At 35.9% G+C, this 20,811-nt stretch overlaps 1 protein-coding gene across 3 annotated transcripts in view; it reads left to right on the plus strand.

Annotated features, from left to right (window-relative positions):
- The window catches only part of Fancl (E3 ubiquitin-protein ligase Fancl), a 305,279-nt gene that overhangs the window by 3,643 nt on the left and 280,825 nt on the right, over positions 1-20,811 (plus strand). For all 3 annotated transcript variants that reach the window (XM_090399196.1, XM_090399198.1, XM_090399197.1), the window contains exon 2: positions 11,571-11,711. In XM_090399196.1, the coding sequence (XP_090255322.1) occupies positions 11,625-11,711 (87 nt within the window). In that variant the 5' untranslated portion in view covers positions 11,571-11,624. The remainder of the gene's footprint in view (positions 1-11,570; positions 11,712-20,811) is intronic.

The raw sequence follows: 20,811 nt of genomic DNA on the forward strand, positions 1-20,811 counted from the left end.
TCAGAACGGTTCATGAAACTTGGCGTTCGTGATTTTTTTGGAGAAGCTGGACCTTGAACACTGCACTCTTTCTAGCCCAATAGTTGATCGTTTTTGCATGGAAGTCTATGGATGGAACAGCACGCACATGCGTGCCTACGTGAACCATTAAACCCTGCAAATCTCTTTGTCCGTAATGTTTTTCTGCCATCAGAAGTGAATTTTTAGGATGATGTTGTGTGTCGTCAGACTAATGCATGCAGTCACATCTTCTCTTCATCTTCCAAGGAAGGAGGAAAACAAGGACTTGGCAGTAGTTTTAACCTTGTAAAGAAAGGAGAAAAAAAGAAAATGCAGAAGAAATTGAAGAAAGATTATCCCACTAACAGGTCATAATGATAGCATGAGTGAAAACACATTAAGTCAGAAAATCATACATAGTCAGAAAGGAGAGAGAAAAACACAAGAATTCGAAGAAACCTCTACACCCTACTGATGACCAGTTTTTTAGAATAGCGTCTACCCCACAGCATTGTTCTACTGTTCCCACTTTATATCCATAGAGATTATTTGTTGTACATTTTATAATTATCTGCTTTCAATCTAAAACTTTCAAACATCAATCTAAAGCAATTCTCAGATGTATATGTCATCCTCTTTCGGGGGAACCCTGTAACAGCTAGAGAGTGCTTTCCCTAGGTGGCAGATAGGGGAGCCCATCATGTGTGTGTGCGTGTGCGCATGCGCGTGCGTGCATGCATGCGTGTGTGTATATATATGGTGAGGTGGTAAGAATATACCGAATAAGGACTTGTGGACCAACAGGGCCGTAAGAGGCAATCATCTTGATTTAACGGAAGCGGCACTCCCATGGACCCCTAGCTGGATCTATCCTCTCCTTCTTGTACTTTGAGGAAGCTCCACTTACTTTAACCTTTCCTATAAGGCCTTATCAGCCAACTCTTCTTATTTTATGACCCTTATGCTATTAGAGTACTCGAGGGCCATGGGATCTTTTCATTTCTGGCCTTACAACTATGCTCTGTCTATAAACCTTACTATAATTCTTCTATAATCTACTCTTTCTCCTCCAATATACCCTATTCCTCCTATGGGTTTAAATTCGGAAGAAGGCTAGTTCAGAAGCCTTAAGGTAGCAGCCCTACCACTGAACTATTCCATCGTCAGGCTCTTCCCCTGACATGGAGAACATAATCCTACTTGTAAGCTGACAGAAAAAGATAATCGGATTGAATCTATGGGAAATGACCCTGGAATGGAAAAGGTAAAACAAAAATGGAAACGACAAAATATAATACACATAGCAAACTGGAATGTAAGAGGAATAGCATATAAAGAAATAGAATTAGACCAGTTATTAAATGAAAGAAACTTTAAAATAGCAGTAATCACTGAAACAAAAAAGAAAATAAAAGGAACTATGAGAACCGAAAATTTTAATGTGATATACAGTGGAGTCGACAGAGACCAAAGAGCACAAGCAGGAGTCATGATTTGGATTCATAACTCCCTTTCAAAACAGTTAAAACATTATCAATTATGGAATGAAAGAATAATAGAAGCTAGAATAAAAATAGATAGAGGCTATTTAACAATAATTGGTTTATATGCCCCAGAAGAAGGAAGAGAACAGGATAATATTGATTTTTATAATCAGCTACAGAATATATATAATAAAATAAATAAAAATGATTACATAATTTTAGCAGGTGACTTAATTGCAAGAAGTGGAAACACGAAAATTAATAATAATATAGGAATACATGGAGAACATACTCTAAACAGAAATGGTAAAAAATTGATCGACTTTGTAGTAGTTTATAATAACCTAAAATTAATGAATTCCTTCTATAAACATAAAGACATACATAAATATACTTGGGCAGCAAGAGGATGGAAATCAATATTAGATTGCTTCATATTAAATGAAAAGACATCAAAATTTTCACTAGATGTTAGAGTCCACAGAGGATATGAAATGAGCAGTAACCACTTCTTAATAGAAAATTAAGATTACCACCCAAATGGCTACAAGCAACAAGAACAGAAAGAAAAATTGAAACATTTGTTTATAAAACTAGACTAATGAATGACACAGATGTACAATGGCTATATGAACAAAGAATTAACCAATATCTAGATAAAATGAAACGAAGAAATAGAAATAGAATGGCTTAATATAAAAACGATACTAAATGCAGCAGCAAATGAAAGCTTAGGAAAGACCAAAAAATTCAATAAAAAAAAGCTGAAGATCTGGGATGATACAACCAAAGAAATAATCAAAAAGAAAAAAGAAGCCTATCACAAATAGTTAAGCAGTAAAAGATTAGAAGATGAAATAGCATATAAAAGAATAAGAGCCATAGCTAAAAGAGAAGTCAGAAAAAGACATAGAGAATCATGCAATAAATTTGTTTTTAATTTAGAACATGATTTATATAAAATAAGACCCAATGTACTGAAACACTTAAATGCAGATACCAAAGAAAACATAAAATTAAACACTGAATTGAAATTAGAAGAATTTCTAAATTACTACACAGAACTGTGGATAGACAAATATTTTAAAAAAGACAACTGGCAAACAATTAACGAAAATGAAAAGGAAATAACTAAAGAAGAATTAGAAATCAGCCTGAAAGAAACAAGAAACGGAAAACCACCTGGAGAAGATAAGCTAGCTTCAGAACTATATAAATACACAGGAATAAGATTCAAAGAAAGACATTATTTTTAAATAAAATTTACTTAACTGGTATCCTCTCAATAGAATGGAAAAAAGCAATTGTGATTCCCATCTTTAAAAAAGATAATAGAGATGATCCTAAAAACTATAGAGGTATCAGTATACTAAATTCCTGTTACAAAATATATAGCAGAATCTTAAATAACAAACTAATGAAATATTCCGAAAACTTTATTCTAGAAGTACAGAATGGATTTAGAAAAGGACGATCATGTATAGACCCGGCGTTTTGCCTAAAATTAATAATAGAGAAAAGAAGAGAATACAATTTAGAAACACATATTGCATTTATTGACTTTGAAAAAGCATTTGACAAAGTTAAAAGTAACATTATTTAACATATTAAAAGAAAGACAAATACCAAATAATATCCTAAAAGCTATCACAAGTATATATGAAAATAATCAAATACAAATAAGATTAAATCATGAGCTATCATATATGAGCGAGATAAACCAAGGGGTCCGACAGGGATGTCCCCTCTCAGCAACTCTTTTTAATATCTACTTAAATGGAATAATAATAAAATGGAATAAAAATTTACATCAAGGAATTAAACTTTCTCCTACATTTAACTTAAACACTCTCCTCTTTGCCAACGACCAAATAATAATTACAAATTCTGAAGATAACTTACAGAAAGCTATTTTAGATCTAAATGAGATATCTAAAGATTATGGTATGATAATATCAACAGAAAAATCAAAAACTATGGCCTTTAAAGGACAAGATCCAGCAAGAACTAAAATAGTAATAGATAACAAGATCTTAGAACAGGTGAATTCATTTAACTACCTAGGATGTATGATCACATATGAAAAAGATATAAACATAAAAATTGCAAAATATTTTGAAATAACAGGTGTAATTAACTCTATATTTAAACCAAACCTAGTTCAAAAACAAACCAGGCTAAAAGTATACAATACATTAACCCTACCAGTCTTAATGTATGGAAGCGAAATCTGGACAATAAAACAAAAAGACAAAGATTAACAACAGCAGAAATGAAGTTTATGAGAAAAACTGTAAAGTATACCCTATTTGATCACAAAAGAAACAAAGATATTATGAAAGAATTAAACCAAGAACCAGTAATAGAAAAAATTAAAAAATATAAACATAAATGGATGGAACATGTTCAAAGAATGAAAACAGAAAGATTGCCAAAACAAACCTTAAAGTACAAGCCATTAGGGAAAAAGAAAACCAGGACGTCCTCTTAAACGATTCAACAATGACTTCTAAGGTTGGAACAGGCCATGCTAGGCCTAAATCCTTGATATGCATGATGGTGATCCTGTGTCATTCTCCAAACAAGCAGTTTTCAAATATATATTTTATCCTGTTATGCTCTACTTATCACCAGGTCGATTTCAAAATTCTCATCACTTCTGGTACTCTCATTTTTGGATCATCACCCATGCAGTATTCAGTTCTAATTATTAGCAAAGCTTCCTATCCTTCTGTCTTCTCCATCTTTTCTGAAAACACTGCATACCTTACATTTTATTATACAAGTCAGCATATAATTTTTAACTACTATGTACCCACCAAAACAACAACAAATTATTCTATCCCCCCCAAGTTTTAGATATTTCTAGGAATTGTGAACAGGCATAACAATCAACTTTCCAACATATATCCATTCATTATTCATGGTCCTGTTTGGTTTCATCAGCAGTCTGCAGTTCACTGTTCATCTTCCCATATTTCTTAACCCACTGAAATTGCCTCTGCCTACACATGATTTATTCAGATCCATTGTATTCTCGTTTTTTTCTGTTCTGTCTCCTCTTGGCTTGTTCCCATTTTTCACATTCACTCACCACAAGAGATCCTGTACACACACATTTCACTAGCTGCTATAGTTTCTCCACGTTTTCATTCTCCCACTGGCATGCACTTTCTCCATACCTCAGACTCCATATCTATTTAAGGGTAAGGTACCTTTATATATTATTACTATTGTTATTAACACCAAACTCCATGGAGTCTAAAGACTATCAAGGGAGGCAAATGCTGTTATATACAAAGTCCATCAGACTATGCTTTAAACTCATTCAGTGTATTTGTATTCACAATGTCAAGCAAAGCATTCCAGTAACCAACCACTCACCATGCAAACCTACTTCCCTGCTCATATCCTCCTTATACAACTTCTGTTGTTCTCCTTCCTTCTCCTCATTCTATGAAATATTTCTTCCACATTAACCTGCTAACAACTCTTTACCAATTTGAATGTCTCAATCATATTCCCTCTCTTCTTATTCACAGGGCTTGGGAAACTGCATTTAAGGGTAATGTACCTTTATATATTATTACTATTGTTATTAATACCAAACCTCCATGGAGTCTGACTATCAAGGGAGGCAAACGCTGTTACATACAAAGTCCATCAGACTATGCTTTAAACTCATTCAGTGTATTTGTATTCACAATGTCAAGCAAAGCATTCCAGTAACCAACCACTCACCATGCAAACCTACTTCCCTGCTCATATCCTCCTTATACAACTTCCCTTGTTCTCCTTCTTTCTCCTCATTCTATGAAAAATTACTTCTACATTAACCTGCTAACAACTCTTTACCAACTCGAATGTCTCAATCATATTTCCTCTCTTCTTCCTATTCACAGGGCTTTGCAAACTGCATTCCCTCAATCTCTCTTTGTACCCCACTTCCCAAAGACCAGATACAACCTTAGTCAGTCTTCTCTGGACCCTTTCCAAAATATCTTCATCACCAGAAAAACCAGGGTCCAAATCTTTGCACAGTAATCCATACGAGACCTGATCAAGGCATTATACAATGGAATGGAACCTCTTTATTTCTACAAATTAAGGTCCTCCTCATCGTTGCCATAATCTGATGTGATGTCTTCAAAACTCATCCAGTGTGACCTCTAAACTACAGATCTTGTCCATCACCACTCTAAGATCCTTTATCTCCTCAACTTCTTCCAAAATTTCCCTGCCAACTGTATACTTTGCATCATGTTGTTGTCTACCAAATTTCAGAACCTTAAACTTGGCAACATTGAATTGACAGTTCCATACTGTTGTCCACTCATACAATCTATTCAAGTCCTCTTGTAAGGCCACCTGATCTGCTTGATTCCTCATCACTCTCTCCATTTTTTTTATCTGTAATTCTGTTCACTGTAAATAATACTGTAATTCTTTTCACCCATCAAAATCATTCTTTGCATCTACAAACTGGGAACCACTTCTTCTACACAACTGACATATGGTCACATTTGCTATGATGGCTGTACTTAATCCACTCCTGTACTGCAACAACTGAACTGACTTAACAGTCTTGTCTCTCTCTCACTTTTTTTTCTGCTTCTTCCTATAGATCTTGTATTTTTTTATCATTTTGTATTTGTCAATTTTCCAATCACTCACAATTCCCAAAAACTGTTCCCTCTCCCTCAAGATTATGAAGCATTTGCACAACAGATGAAGCAACTACTCTTCTCAATAGCAATCAGAACATATATGGCATCAAAAAATTGGTACACACTTTTATACGTTGCAGTCAAACATATATATTAGCTTGCAATATATAAAAGTGTGACAAATAAAATAAATGCTGTGTGCTTTTTTTTTTTTTTAATGTGTGATTCCTGCCCATGAAAAGTTATTATAAATCTATTTTTTTATCAATTATATATATATATATATATATATATATATATATATATAATTACTGGAGATCGCCGACCTCCAGTAAGCAGGTCGGTGATCTCACACTAGGCAATAAAATTCATCTCCCACCTAAAGACAATCACAAACAATTCTCATGGTGGGTGGGTCAAACCCATGATCTGTTGGGTGGAGAGCTGGTACGCCATCCAGGCTGGTACAGGATAAATACCTTGTATATATGCTTTGGTCCGCGCGGTTAGCCGAGTGGCTTTGTTCTTCGCAGCTGGGGAAGGAGTGTTCTAGGTTCGATTCCCGTCGACGACGTGAGGAGCTTAAGGATCTTCCTCAGCCATAGCCAAGTTAGCCAGTCTTGGACATGGACAGCAGGGTTTTTTCTGTCAGTTTATCTGGGGTTTGTCATCTTGCAAGCAGGCAAACTGGACCCTTGAACACACAGGCTACAGTCATAAAAATATGGCAAGGAAGGTAACGGGAAACCACCTTGTGTCACTATCTCCCTAGTGATCAGCTGCAACCCTCTCAAAGAGAGGAAGCCACGGGATCAGATCAGATATATGCTTTGATCAGGACACATAATGGGTTGCTAGGCAAAAAAAATTTCATCTGCATTTTGGGTGGAATGGGGAAATTTAAGCTACAGAAATTTATAAATAGAATAAAATTAAGAGGGGGATACGATAGAAATATAGAACCAGGTTACAGGAGCTGATTGGATAGATGTGATGGAGATTTTTCTTAGTGGAATATAGAAGAGTGAATAAATGGGTCCAGTGGTGATAGGCAGGAATGAGAATTTCATTCAATCATATATTGGTGTGGACAATGATGCAATAAATGAATGGAATGTATTGTTAGATAGGATAGCGAGCTTGATGTTGAATGAATTTAAGTCAAGGTCAGTGTACCTTATGATGAAGCTTGTTATTCTGTGGAAGTCAGGCAACAATGATACAGGAATCCTTCACTTTATGTGGTTTAGAATAAGATGCTTTTGAAATTAGTATGGTTAATAAATTTATACCACAATTTATTTAGCACAGGTTAAATGTTCACATGTTCTCTTCACGCTGCTCTAGATTAAATTTTTTGGACTTCCTTTGACCTTGAGGCAAAGCATAGCTTCATCATACCACTGAATATACTATAGACACAATTAGTCTGTGAACAGTTACAACTTTTATGTCTGTAATAAAGTTAGCCATGCCATCTGAATGAAAAAAGGTAAGTTGAAGGAAATGATTGTCTTGGTTGGTATAAATGATTTCAGAGGCAGTAAGTAGTCTATGAGGGAGGATGTAAAGGAGTTGTTAGAAGAGGCAAAACTGAAGAGTGAGAAGGTGAAGAGTGTAAGTTTCCTACCATGCTATGATAGAAGTGAACTGAGGAGGAGGGCATTGATAGCCAATGTGTCTATATGTAGATTGTGCAGAAGGATTGAAAAGAAGGAATTGTGCAATGCCGATGGACTTCATCTAAATGGCTTCGGTGTTAGGTGTCTGGAGAGAGAGCATTGATCACCAAGCATGCTGAAGTGCAAATTCGGGGAAACTTAAGCAATTAGGGTGGAAGCAAGTGAGTTTGTTTGAAGGCACCTATGAAGCGAGTGAGTGTGAGAATGACCAACTGAGGAATCTAGTCTCTCAAGCAAATATATTAAATAGGATAGTTTATTCAGAAAGTAAAGATGGGTGAGGGACTAAAGGGATACTGCAATTTCTATATGCTAATGCCAGAAGTATCAGGAACAAGAAGGATGAGTTTTTAAGATTGGTTAGTGCAACCTGGCCAAAATTTATAGGCATTTGAGAGACTTGGCTAACAGCAGATAATGTAGTTACAGGGATTGAATGTGAAGGGTATAGTATTTTCAGGGAAGATACAAAAGATAGGATGGGGTGGGGGGGGGGGGGTAGGAGTACTGCTGATGATAGCAGATGAATTGCAGCCGAAAAGAATAGGAGACAGGCAGGAGGGTGGCTGTTCATTTCAAGCAATCTAGTGTGAGATTAAAGTCAGTAGGATAAAATATACAGTTAGTTGTTGCTATAGGTCAGGGAGTTCCACACATAATCAGGAAGACATGCATCACGAAATTACTACAATGAGTACAGGTCGAGTGATTATTGTGGGGGGACTTCAACTATGGAGATATAGACTAGAAGGAAGAAAGATCACATTGCAGGAACAAAATAGAATTTATACACCTACTGAGAGACAATTATTTAAGGCAGCATGTGATGGGGGGACTGGAGGGGAGAGAGTAATGGACCTGGTCATAGGATCAGAAGTGCTATCCATTACCAAGGTGACAACATTGTCTCCAATTAGTGAAAGTGACTATGCAATCTTGACTTAGCAGATTGTAAAACATGAATATTCTGTCAAGAAGAAGTATTTGTGGAGCTACAAGGCAGGTGATTAGGACATGCTTAGGAAGAAGCTTAAATCAGTACTGTGGCATAAAACACTGCAGGGTAAGGATGGTAGTAGTGCATGGGATAAAGTTAATGGTCATCTAGAGAAAGCAGTATTAAATTGTATACCTAGGCTAACAAGGGCTAATCGGGTAGGAGTTAGATAGATGAGTAATATCATTAAGCATGAGCTGCAGAAGAAGAAAATGCAGTGAAAAGCATATAAAGAGATAGTTGACCATCAAACTCATGACACAGTACAAGGCTCATGCAAGAAAGGTGAGCAGCATGGCAATGAAGGTGAAATCAGATTATGAGAAGAATCTAGCCGAGCAGACGAAAGGAAATCCCAAACAGGTCTTTCATTATGTGGCAAGTAAGAGGAAAAATGATTATCAACCTTAATGAGTAATGGTTATGAGGAGAACAGAAGCGGATAAAATAATTGAGTTACTGGGTGACTACTTTTGCAAGGGTGTATCATCCTAGTGAGGTTACTGCTTTATACGTGACAGACACTAATGTGGGAAAAGGTGGATGAATTGGAGGTTCTTAGAATATTGCAGAATCTCAATGTAAATATTGCTGTGGGATTAGATGTGATATCAGCTAGGGTATTTGTGAGAATGTTCAAGGGAACTGGCAGTGCCTTTGGCTAGGCTCTTTAAGTCTCAGCTCTGGTAGAGTTTGAAGGGAGTGGAAAGAGGGAAAATAACTCCGTTGCATAAGAGAGGTTCTAAGACTGCAGTAACAAATTATAGACAATCAGTATCTCAGACTTGTTAAAAGTACTAGAAAAATTGTTAAAAATGATAATTCAAGATGTACAGATAAAAATATACGCTGAGGGTCAATATGGGTTTTTTGAAGGGTCGGTCATGCCTTAGTAATTTACTAACTTTTTATAATAAAGTAACAGCTCAGTTGGATAAAGGAAATGGCTGCATGATGATTTTACAATGCAATTTGAAAGAATACCACTCTGTTATACAAATTAAAACAAATGGGGATGGATATGACACTGGTTAAGTAGATAAAAAGAATGGCTGCTGGACAGATATCAAAAAGTGGTATATGGAGCTAATGAATCGAGGTAAAAATAGGTGACTAGTGGTGTGCTGCAAGGTTCAGTGTTGGGACCATTGCGGTTTAATTTATACATAAATGATATAGCAAATAATCTGAAATGAAGTATTCATTTGCTTGCTGATGATACAAAATTAAGTAGAGTAACTTAATCAAGGTGATGTGGAGAGCTTGCAGGATGATTTAAATTGGCTGTCAGTATGACCAAAAGTTAATGGGTATCAGTTTAATGTCGAGAAATGTAAAGTTATGCATTTTGGGATAAATAGATTATAAGCTGTGTATCACGTTGATGGTACTGTACTCCAGGAAATGGATGAAGCTAGAGATTTAGAGCTGGTGGTAGACAGAGAGTTAAAGTTTAGAGGACATATTGCTACAGTAGCCAATAAGATTACTTGGCTGTTGAAGAACAATTAACAAGTACAGATAAGGAAGTTGTTATTCCTCTTTATAAGGCCTTGATACACTCACATCTGGATTATTGTGCTCAAGTCTGGTCCCCTTGGTTTCTTGAGGATGAGGAAGCAGTGGAGAGGATTCAGAGGCGAGTCACCAAGATGGCAAATGGCCTGTGGAATGCTTCCTATGAAGATAGATTGAAGGTTTGCAGATTGCAGAAATTGGTTGATAGGAGAAAAAGAGGGGATACGATAGAAACATTTAATTTGCTTAAAGGGTTTTACAGGATAGATGCAGGGGAAATGTTTCAGCACTTGGCTAGAGGGACCAGAACAAGAGGTCATCCCTGGAAGGTGAATAAAGGTGTGGTTAGTTGGGGTGTGTGAGGACTTGATTTTTTGCTTATAGAGTTGTGAATGAGTTGAATGGGTTGCCAGAGTCAGTTGTTGTGCGTTGTCTGTTAATGGGTTCAAGATGATGTATGATAGATTGGGTCTCCTGTGATGAGTCTTCAAACTCCATGGAGCTGCCCGTATAAAATAAAAATAAAAATCACTAATGCCTTTTATTCCTGTATAGTTGTAGTTGGCGAGGTCATTTTAGCACTATCTAACTTTTGGAATCTAAGTGGGCAGTTCAGTCTTCACTGGTAACTAATCAGAGATAGCTGTCCTGAGGCCGTTACCAATTTAATTGGCACGCGATGAAGAGATGGCTCAACAAGTGCCATCTTCATTTTATCACAATATTTTGAATGTCTGAAACCAGTGTGGGTTCAACGGTCAATTTTCTTGAGTTAATGAGACGAAAAACCTTAGTTTCCAGAAGGGGAAAAAACCCACTTGTCTGCGCCAGAGATCGGCTAACTCGGGAACCTGTCGAAAAAAGGCTTAGAAAATGTTCCTCTAGTTGGCGACTAGATTTGAACCCAAGTCTTTATTCATGCTGTCAAACACCGTGGAGTGCAAACGCCACTTCCATTGAGCTACACAGGCTTAGTAATAGTAATACACTAACTGCTTAAAGTTAGTAATTCCTGTAGTTATTACTTTTTTAAATATAAATTAGATTGCAATGTTAGAATTTTTATAATACTTTTCCCCTTATATTAATGTTTGTCTGGATTAAATCTTTCTTTTATCTGTAAACATATATTGCAATGAGATCATTAATTAGAAGAATTTTTTTTTTAAAATGCTTTTCTGAGGATCTTCATATTTCTTAACTTTTAAATTTCACTTTTCAGCCATGCAGGCAAGCAGACAGAAGAGACCCAATTCCTAAATACATCAAATTAACAATGGATCTTCAGCTTTTGCAGAATTTTCCTCGTATAGTTTCTCTCAATTGTGAAAATACTGAATTTAGTGGTTATATTACAGTTTTGGTAAGTGTATCAGTGTATTGAATAATCAAGTGAAATTGGAATTTATTATGAATGAAATATGTTAATGAAAAAAATGTTTTTAGATATAAATTAATTTGTATTTTTTTGTATAAGCAGTACTTTTTATAAGAAGGAGAAATAAAAAAAAATATCTTGTAGCCATCAAATTTAATATAGATAATAAAATGTAGAGCAGTGTGTCTCAAACTCTTGAAATCACAAAATATTTTGAAATTGAAAAATTGCTTGATACTTGTCATGATATTTAAAAAAATTATGAACTAATAAGGCTATTCTTTACTTAATAGATCTCATAATCGTTGGAAGTTTTTCCACTTCGTTATACTATAAATTAAAAATACCAAGAAATTATATACTTGATTTAATCCTTTACCCAAGTGTAAGCAAACAAAGTTTGTTCCTGAAGTATTTTCAGGACTGGGGTAACTTGTGTGTAGAAGCTGATGACTTCACATCGCTTGCCTTAATATCCCATAATGCAAAGTATTATGAAAATACCTCAGGCACAAACTTTGTTTGCTTACACTTGGATAAAGGATTAAACCAAGTATATAATTTCTTGGTATCTTTAATTTATAGATTTCATAATCCTTGTTGAGATTGGAGTTACTCTTTAAATCAAGTATAGCTGTTGATTCATCATAATACACTAATGAACAACACCTAATACAAAAAGTATACATACAATATCAAAAATGTTGTGAATTATTATTAACAGAGACCTCCAGAAAATCAGGGACTTGTCGAGGGAGGTCACATATCACCTGCACCAGCTGTTATACGTTTTCTTGAATTCATTCACACTACTTGCACACAGACATCGAACTTTGCATTTGCATTACTAACAATGAACCGATAATCATTTTCACATGTCCATAGTTCCAGCCTATTAAAATTATTCTGCAGGTATTGCAAATATGCCACATTTGCATCATCAGCAAACAGCTGTATGTCATCTGTCAAATCTTTCCCAATGTCATTAATGTATAAATTGAGTAAGAGTGTACCCAGGACTGATCCCTGTGGTACACTGCTAATTATCTTAATTCTTGTCGATTTACCCCCCCCCCCATGTTCCACTTTTTGATATCTGTCAGTCAGTCATCCTCTTGTCCTAGTTAATAGTTCATAACCCAGTCCCAATATCCTCCAATTTATGCAATAATCTTCCATGCTGTATCCTGCGAAAAGGATTAGAGAGTCTAAAAGCATCATGGTATATAGATTCCACTAGTCTAACTAAAAGTAACAATATTATAAAATGTGAGGAAGTTGCTCAAACATGACCTTCCCTTAGTACACCCATGCTGTTTGTTGTGAAGTATAGATTATTCACCATTTCTATATTCTTTTACTAACACTTCCAAAATTGTCACTAATACTCAAGAGATACTGATTAGTCAATAGCCAGACATATCACTCTTTGCACCATCCTTGTGCAATGGAATTATCATACATTCTTTCGACTCCTGTGAAATCGTCTCTGTTTCAAAGCTCAAATTTTGTAGCCCAGTGAAAGGATCAACCAGTTTATCTGAACACTCTTTTAGTATCCTTGCTGATATGCCAAATTCTTATTCAGTTTATGCAACAGCTCTAATCTCCTGTCTATAGACACATGAAATTACAAGCTATGCAATCACCAAACAGTCCTTTTCAGGACCACAAGAAGAGAAGACAAGAAAAGAAAACTAGGTGCTAATATCCGGATTTGCCAACTCAACATTGAAGGAATCAGCTTTGCTAAAAGTCAATATCTCCCAAAAATCCTTTGAGAAAATGATATAGACATAGCTGTCATTCACGAGACGCACAGATCTAATGAACAACAATTGAAATCTAGAGGAAAAATTGCAGGGTACGATATACTAGGAACTACACATCACCAAGTTCATGGCTGTGCAACTTATGTATGCAATAATATAGAGAATGCCCACTTAATATCAGCAAATATTAATCAGAATATACACACTATCATAGCCAAAATTGAAGATCTCACAGTGATTAACATCTATAAGCCTGCCCTGGTAGAATGGCCACCTGAAGTAATTCCCATATTTCCACATTCTACTATTTACATAGGAGATTTTAACAGCCATCACACCATGTTGAATTACAATAATAATGATGAAAATGGTGAAGCATTAACAAACTGGGCTGAGCAAAACAATCTTAGCTTAATATTTGATGCAAAGGACAAAGAACCTTTATGGCTGCAGCATGGAAGAGGGAATACAACCCAGACCTCTGCTTTGTTACCCAAAATTTGCAAAATCAACGATAAACACAACAAGACAAGTCCTTGAAGATTTTTCAACATCGCCCAGTATTGGTAGAAGTAAGAATACAAATACCAATAATACAGTCTATTCCAGGACCAAGATGGAATTTTAGAAAAGCAAACTGGCAGGATTTTTCACAAGAACTGGATAAAATAGTAAGATGGATACCTCATGTGAGCGAAAACTACAACAGATTTATTGGAGCAGTCATATCAACAGCAAAGAAGTATATTCCAAGGGGTTTATGAAAGGAATACATACCTGGCTGATATAAAGACTGCAAAGAGCTATACCAAGTCTACTTAGAATCTGGTGACTGTGACATAGCTGACGAATTACTCCAGAAGCTTGATAATGAGCACAGAGAAAAATGGATAAAAACTACAGAGGCCTTAGACTTTAAAAAATCAAGTAGGAAACCATGGAGCCTATTAAAGAAGTTAGGAGGAAGTAACCCAATCACTCGTAAAGATCCTTTGGTGACTCCAGATCAAATTGCCTGTCGAATAACCTCGCTGTCTAGAGCCCTCGAAATCATCAACACACACACGGGAAGTTAAACGAACACTCAAAAACTTATGACAAAGTGCAGATGGCAGTCCCCAATTTTCAAAAGAATTTACTACAGACGAAATAACTGAGGCCTTGAAGGAGGTGAAAACTGGCAAAGCACCAGGCTTTGATGGTGTTCACCCTGAATTCTTGGTAAACTGTGGAAAAAAATGCTCATCAATGGCTATCAGGATTCTTTTCTCACATTTTAAGGACCGGAAACCTTCCAATAGCCTTTAAGAGAACCAAAATAATAGCCATATTAAAACCCAACAAGCCTCAAAATCAAGTAGAGCTATCGCCCAATTGCGCTCCTCAGTTGCTGTTATAAGCTCCTCGAGAGACTCCTCCTTAACAGAATTGGGCCAAAAATATCTGAAGTTATTCCTGTTGAGAAAGCAGGCTTTAGGACTCGATGTGGTTGTACGGACCAAGTACTAAGCCTTACTACCCATATCGAAGCAGGCTTCCAGAGATGTTTGAAAATCTGTGTTGTGTTTGTTGACCTTACTGCAGCATACGACACGGTATGGAAAGAGGGGATGCTCTACAAGCTGATACAAGTCATACCATGCCAATCCATCATAAGACTTATTGGTAACATGCTTTCTGACAGGTTCTTCCATGTGGTACTGGGAAACAAAATGAGCAAACAGAGAAAGCTGAACAATGGGCTCCCACAGGGCTCAGAATTAGCACCAATTTTATTCAACTTATATACATCTGATCTACCGACAACTAGGTCAAAAAAATTTGCTTATGCTGATGACATAACCCTCGCCATCCAACACAAGAGCATTGAAGTAAAAGAAGATATTCTCACAAATTACCTTAGAACCATTGGGGAATACGTTCATAAATGGAGACTAACACCAAACCTCAATAAGACCGAGGTTAGCTCTTTTCACTTAAACACCAAATTGGCAAATAGGAAACTTCAGGTCAGCTTTAACAACGCAATGCTACAGCACCAAGATTTCCCTAAATATCTGGGTGTTACCCTGGACAGAACACTATCTTTCAAAAGACGTGGAGAATCTTTCTTTAAAGATCAGAGCCCGTAATAACATCATACAAAAACTGTGTGATTCTACATGGGGTTCTTCTGCTATTACACTGCGATACTCCACGTTGACCTTAGTGTACTCTGCGGCAGAATATTGTTCACCAGTATGGCTAAACAGTCCTCATATCAAGAAAATCGACACACAAATAAATGCAGCGATGAGGACAATAACAGGTTATGTCAAACCCCCCCCCCCCCAATGGCTTTCAACTTTGAGCAATATTGCACCACCGAACTTATGCAGACAAAATGCTCTAGTAAAAGAATACAAAAAAAAAAAAAAATAAACAGTAATCCCCTGTTGCTGATACATGAAGACCTCCCATATATAAACATGAATCGCCTTAAATCCCAACAGTCTCCACTAATACTGGCTGAAGAACTAGTCAATAGCAATTTCAATGTTAATTCAAAATGGCTAGAAACTTGGAAAGAAAAATCGCCACCAGACTTAAACAAGTATATCTTTCCCAACCAAAATCCGAAAGGGATTGAGCTTCCACATCATCATCGGAAAAGCCTAAATAGGATATGCACAGGACATGGTATCTGTGCAGACAGCTTATACAAGTGGGGGAGGATCACCTACACCCCAATATGACTGTGGGGCCATAAATCAAACCATCTGGCACATTGTGGAGAACTGCAGCATAAGAGCCTACCCTGGTGACCTGAGAGACTTTTTTGAGGCAGATCCTTCAGCTCTTGATTGGCTATCTGAACTAGACTTAAAATTTTAGACTTTTTTTTTTTACCTGATATTTGTATACGTGCATTACTTGTTTCATTTTTATTGTCTGCACAAATATGTCTTTATATATTCTGATGTCATGTATCTTTATTATGCCATATGCTAAATAAATAAATAACCTCGTCATACATCTGAGTTTTTTCATCCATGGAAGAAATAGCAGTGAAATCAATGTTGTATACACCAGGTTGATAGCTTTTAGCAAAATGGGAACTCATTAGCTGAACAATCTCTTCTGCATCTATCACATGCTATACTATCTACATTCAGCAGAATTATTCCCTCATACTTATTCTTTCTTTCAGCATAATGATAGAATTCTTCTCGGTTGTTTGTAGCTTGCAGTGCTAGTTTCTATTCATACTCGGACTTTGCTTTCAATAAATAGTTGTAACTCTTCTGGCTGGCCTACTGCTTGTGATTTTCATAACTGACATCATAATTTTGCTCATGAAAATCAGTCAAGATTTTCATATCATCAACTCAGTTGCAATAAGACATTCTAGCATGTGGTTCATGACACCTTCTTATGATTCATGTTTTGAGTAGTTACCAGTCTTTCTCCCTGATGTCTAAGTTACATTGGATGAAATATATATAGGAGATTTTGAACGAACTTTTATATTTTTCTACATGTGTAAGCTGTATAGGTATCTATACATTTGATTTTTTTAATAGTAGTAATTACATTGTAATTACTACTATTAAAATGGTAGTAATTGCACTCGGTATTTACATCGATTTTGCAAGTGCTATTTATCATATCAATGACAAAATTACACTATTTGTAAAAAAAATATGAAGTGGTGGTGGTGCATTCATAACTGTTATTTGCTATTTCTTGATGTTGATGTTAACATAATCATTCAAACATAATCGTGTGTGCATTATCATTAATCTCCTATCCACAATTTTCCTCCAAATTAGTCTTTTGCCTCTCAACACTCCAATATTGTCATATCTAACATTTCGTGCTTCTCAGGCACTTCTGATCGAATCAATCCACATAGGCTTTTTCTTCCTCTGGGTTTCTTTCCTTCCATCTTGGCATCAAACACCTGTTTTGCTAACCTTTCCCCATCCATTCTGTTGAAGTGGCCATCCTTCAGATTAGCTCTGCTTACACATTCTTGAATGTTTACAATGTTAAGGTCCTTTATATTATCATTTTTAATATGATTCTGCCATTGGTTCACTCCTAATTTTTCTCAGAACCCTCATATCTGTGGTCTCTAGTCTTTGATCAAGTGCTTTATTTCTAACCCAACTTTCAGATCCATAACTTAAAACTGGTTTGAACACTATCTTATATACTGATAGTTTAGTATTATGGCTAATTTCTCTCTTATTCCATATAACTTTATTCAGTTGGCTACCCTCCATACCAGCTTTGCTTATTCTGTTGTGTATTCCCAGATTTAACTTGCCATCTTTACCAAAAACCTTAATAGTTGAAATATTTTACTTGTTCTATAGGCTCTCCATTGAGAATGCAGTTGATGTGTTATTTCGGACTTTTTTCCATAATTTTGTTCTTTTTATTACTGATTTTCATGCCAAATTTGTTACAACTGTTATAGTATAACATCATCTGCATAAAGCAAAGATCTCTGATTCTTATATATCAGGTGTAATGCCACTTTCATAATGCAAACTATAGATGAAGAATAAGATTGAAGATAATGTGCATTCTTGTTTTGTCCCTGATTTTACATCAAACCATCTTTCTCCATTTCCTTCAGTTTTAACTGCTGACTTAGAATTTAAATATAGACTATGTATGGCCCTGTATTATGTTCTATTTACCTTGTATAATTGTAGTATTTTAAATAGCTTTTCTCTAGAGCACCATATCATGTGCCTTTTTTTTCAGATCTACAAAAATAAGTACAGGTCCTTGTCATATTCCCATGATTTCTCAACTATTTGTCATAAAGTGAAAATCTGATCATGACAATCTCCATTTAGCCTTATTCTTAAGTTTTTCTTCACACAATCTTTATCAATCTGTTTTCAAGTATGCTTGCATAAATCTTACCTGGGATATATAATTCTGACATTCAGTTATATTCCCTTTTTTATAGATGGGTACTATGATAGCTCTTCTCCAATCATCAGAAATTTGACTTTCTGACCAGGCCCTCTGAATAATGTAGCCACTGCAAAACTTTTACACTTCTATACTGTATTTACTTGAATATAAAGTGAAAATCTGATCTTGACAACCCTAACCCATCTGGTTCTTCTCCAAGTTTCTCTTCTACAATCTTTATTGATCTCTATCTCTTTTCATGTATGCTTCCATAAATATTACTAGGAACACTTAGCGGAGAAATTCCTAATTCTCACATTCAGCTTTATTCTCTTTTTTAGAGATGGGAACTATCAAAGCTCTACTCTAATCTTTTGGAATTCGACCTGTTAACCAGGTCCTCTGAATTATGCAATGAAGCCACTGCAAAACTTTTATACCTCTGTATTTGAGCGTTTCTTGTCATATATCATCTGCTCCAGCTGCCTTTCCACATTCAAGTTTTTGATGGCTGTATCTACCTCAAGTATTGATATATACTCCTGTTTGCATTCCTTTTGAAAATTTTCTACTACTGTTCTGTCACTGCTTGTTTTGTTTAATAGTCTTTCAAAGTAATTACTCCAGATATCTAGAATATCCTTATCTTTAGTTTTCATGTCACCTTTATCATATTTGATTCCTTTTACAGTACTCTTTCCTCCATTTCTGAGCTTTTTCAATATGCTCCATAACATTTTTCCACCTTCCTGATATTATTATTATTATTTGACACCTCCAGGGAGTCAAGACTGATTGAGAGAAGGTATCTACTCTACAACTCTCTGTCTTCACCACTTAACTTCATCCACCAATCGCTTCATCTAAACCAATGCCATCTACTACCTACCACCACCACTAGTATTTTCACAGACAATCACAAATCTCCATGCCCATGGCCAGATTCTAACCAGCAGCCTTTTGGCTAGAGAGCAGATATGCTAACCACTTGGCCAACCAATCTTCCATGACTTTTGTTTAAATGCTTTTACACATAGCTTAGCCCTCTCACATTTTTTGCTATATTCTTTTAGCTCATCTGCCAGCTTATTTTCTGGGAACTTCTGGTTGGTATGTTTTCTTCTTTTCCAAAACTGCTTTTTTAACTTCTTGTGTCCACCATGGGGTTCTTATTTTTGTATCCTTACAGACAACTTCACATACCTCCCAGCTCAACCAGTTAATGTCTTCTTCAGAGTTTGCCACTGAGACTCCTTCAAGGTTTGATTCTTGTTTTCAAACTGCTTCAAATTTTCTTCAATAATATTTATATAGTCGAGTCTATAGTTTCCCTTTAAAAGCTGCTCAGCTTTACTTCTTTTTAAAACTATGTTACATATTATTCCTTTCAGTGTAATATCTATTTTTATCCCACTCAGCACTAAGTAATGGTCATTTTTAATTTCAGATCCTCTGTACTTTCTTGTATCTTGAAAAAGCATGAAGATATTACTATTAACAATGACATTGTCAATGAGGCTTTTCTTATTTCTTTTGTCTTCTCTTCACATGAACTTGTGCACATCTTTATGTTGGAACATGGTATTAGTAGTGACCAGTTCTATAGAATTAATTCAGAGGATATTTTTGAGAATAAGACTGGTGGTGGGAGGACTAGGGGCCCATACATGGAAGCTGGGCAAGAGTGTGGTTAGCAAGGGTGTTAGAGCTAAGTTTTTTACTTGGAGAGTGGTGAATGAGTGGAAGCTGCCAGAGTCTCTTGTGGGTGCCATGACTGTGAATGAGTTCAAGGCGAGGTATGATAAATACTGTGTGAATGTCGAATAGTTGTTCTTGACATGATGTTAGGGCCTCCCTTGATGAGTCAATCGACTCCTTGGAGTTGCCTGCAATAATAATAATAATAAGCCTTAAACACTGCAAGGAATCCCTGATCCATCGATTGGATCAACGAAATAATGTTTGGAGGAAGAAACATGACCTTGAACTTGCTGAAGATCACCGATATAAGCCAGATGACTTGGAGCATTATCTAGAATTAATAAAATTTTAAATTCTACACTTTTTTTCACACAATTGCTTTCCATTTCAGTTGCATGACAGTTGATTAAGGCAACTGCAAACAATTTTTGAGTCATCCACGACTTCTTATTACTCCGATAATGAACTGAAAGAGTATGCTTCCTAATGTTTTTGAAGCCTCGTGGATTCTCACTGTGCCATATCACAAATGGTTTCAGTTTATATCCAGCCACATCGTAATACGGTCTTTAAAAGCTTTGAAACCAGGCATAGATTTTAGCCTTTTGTGGATGAATGACCTCTCAGGCATTTTTTTCCAAAACAAGGTCTCAGCCATATTAAATATTTGCTGTGGCAAATAATTTTCCTCCATA

Source organism: Typopeltis vanoorti, chromosome 10, assembly GCF_054136105.1.
Source record: "Typopeltis vanoorti isolate ZY-2024b chromosome 10, IOZ_Tvanoo_1.0, whole genome shotgun sequence".
Classification (NCBI taxonomy): domain Eukaryota; kingdom Metazoa; phylum Arthropoda; class Arachnida; order Uropygi; family Thelyphonidae; genus Typopeltis; species Typopeltis vanoorti.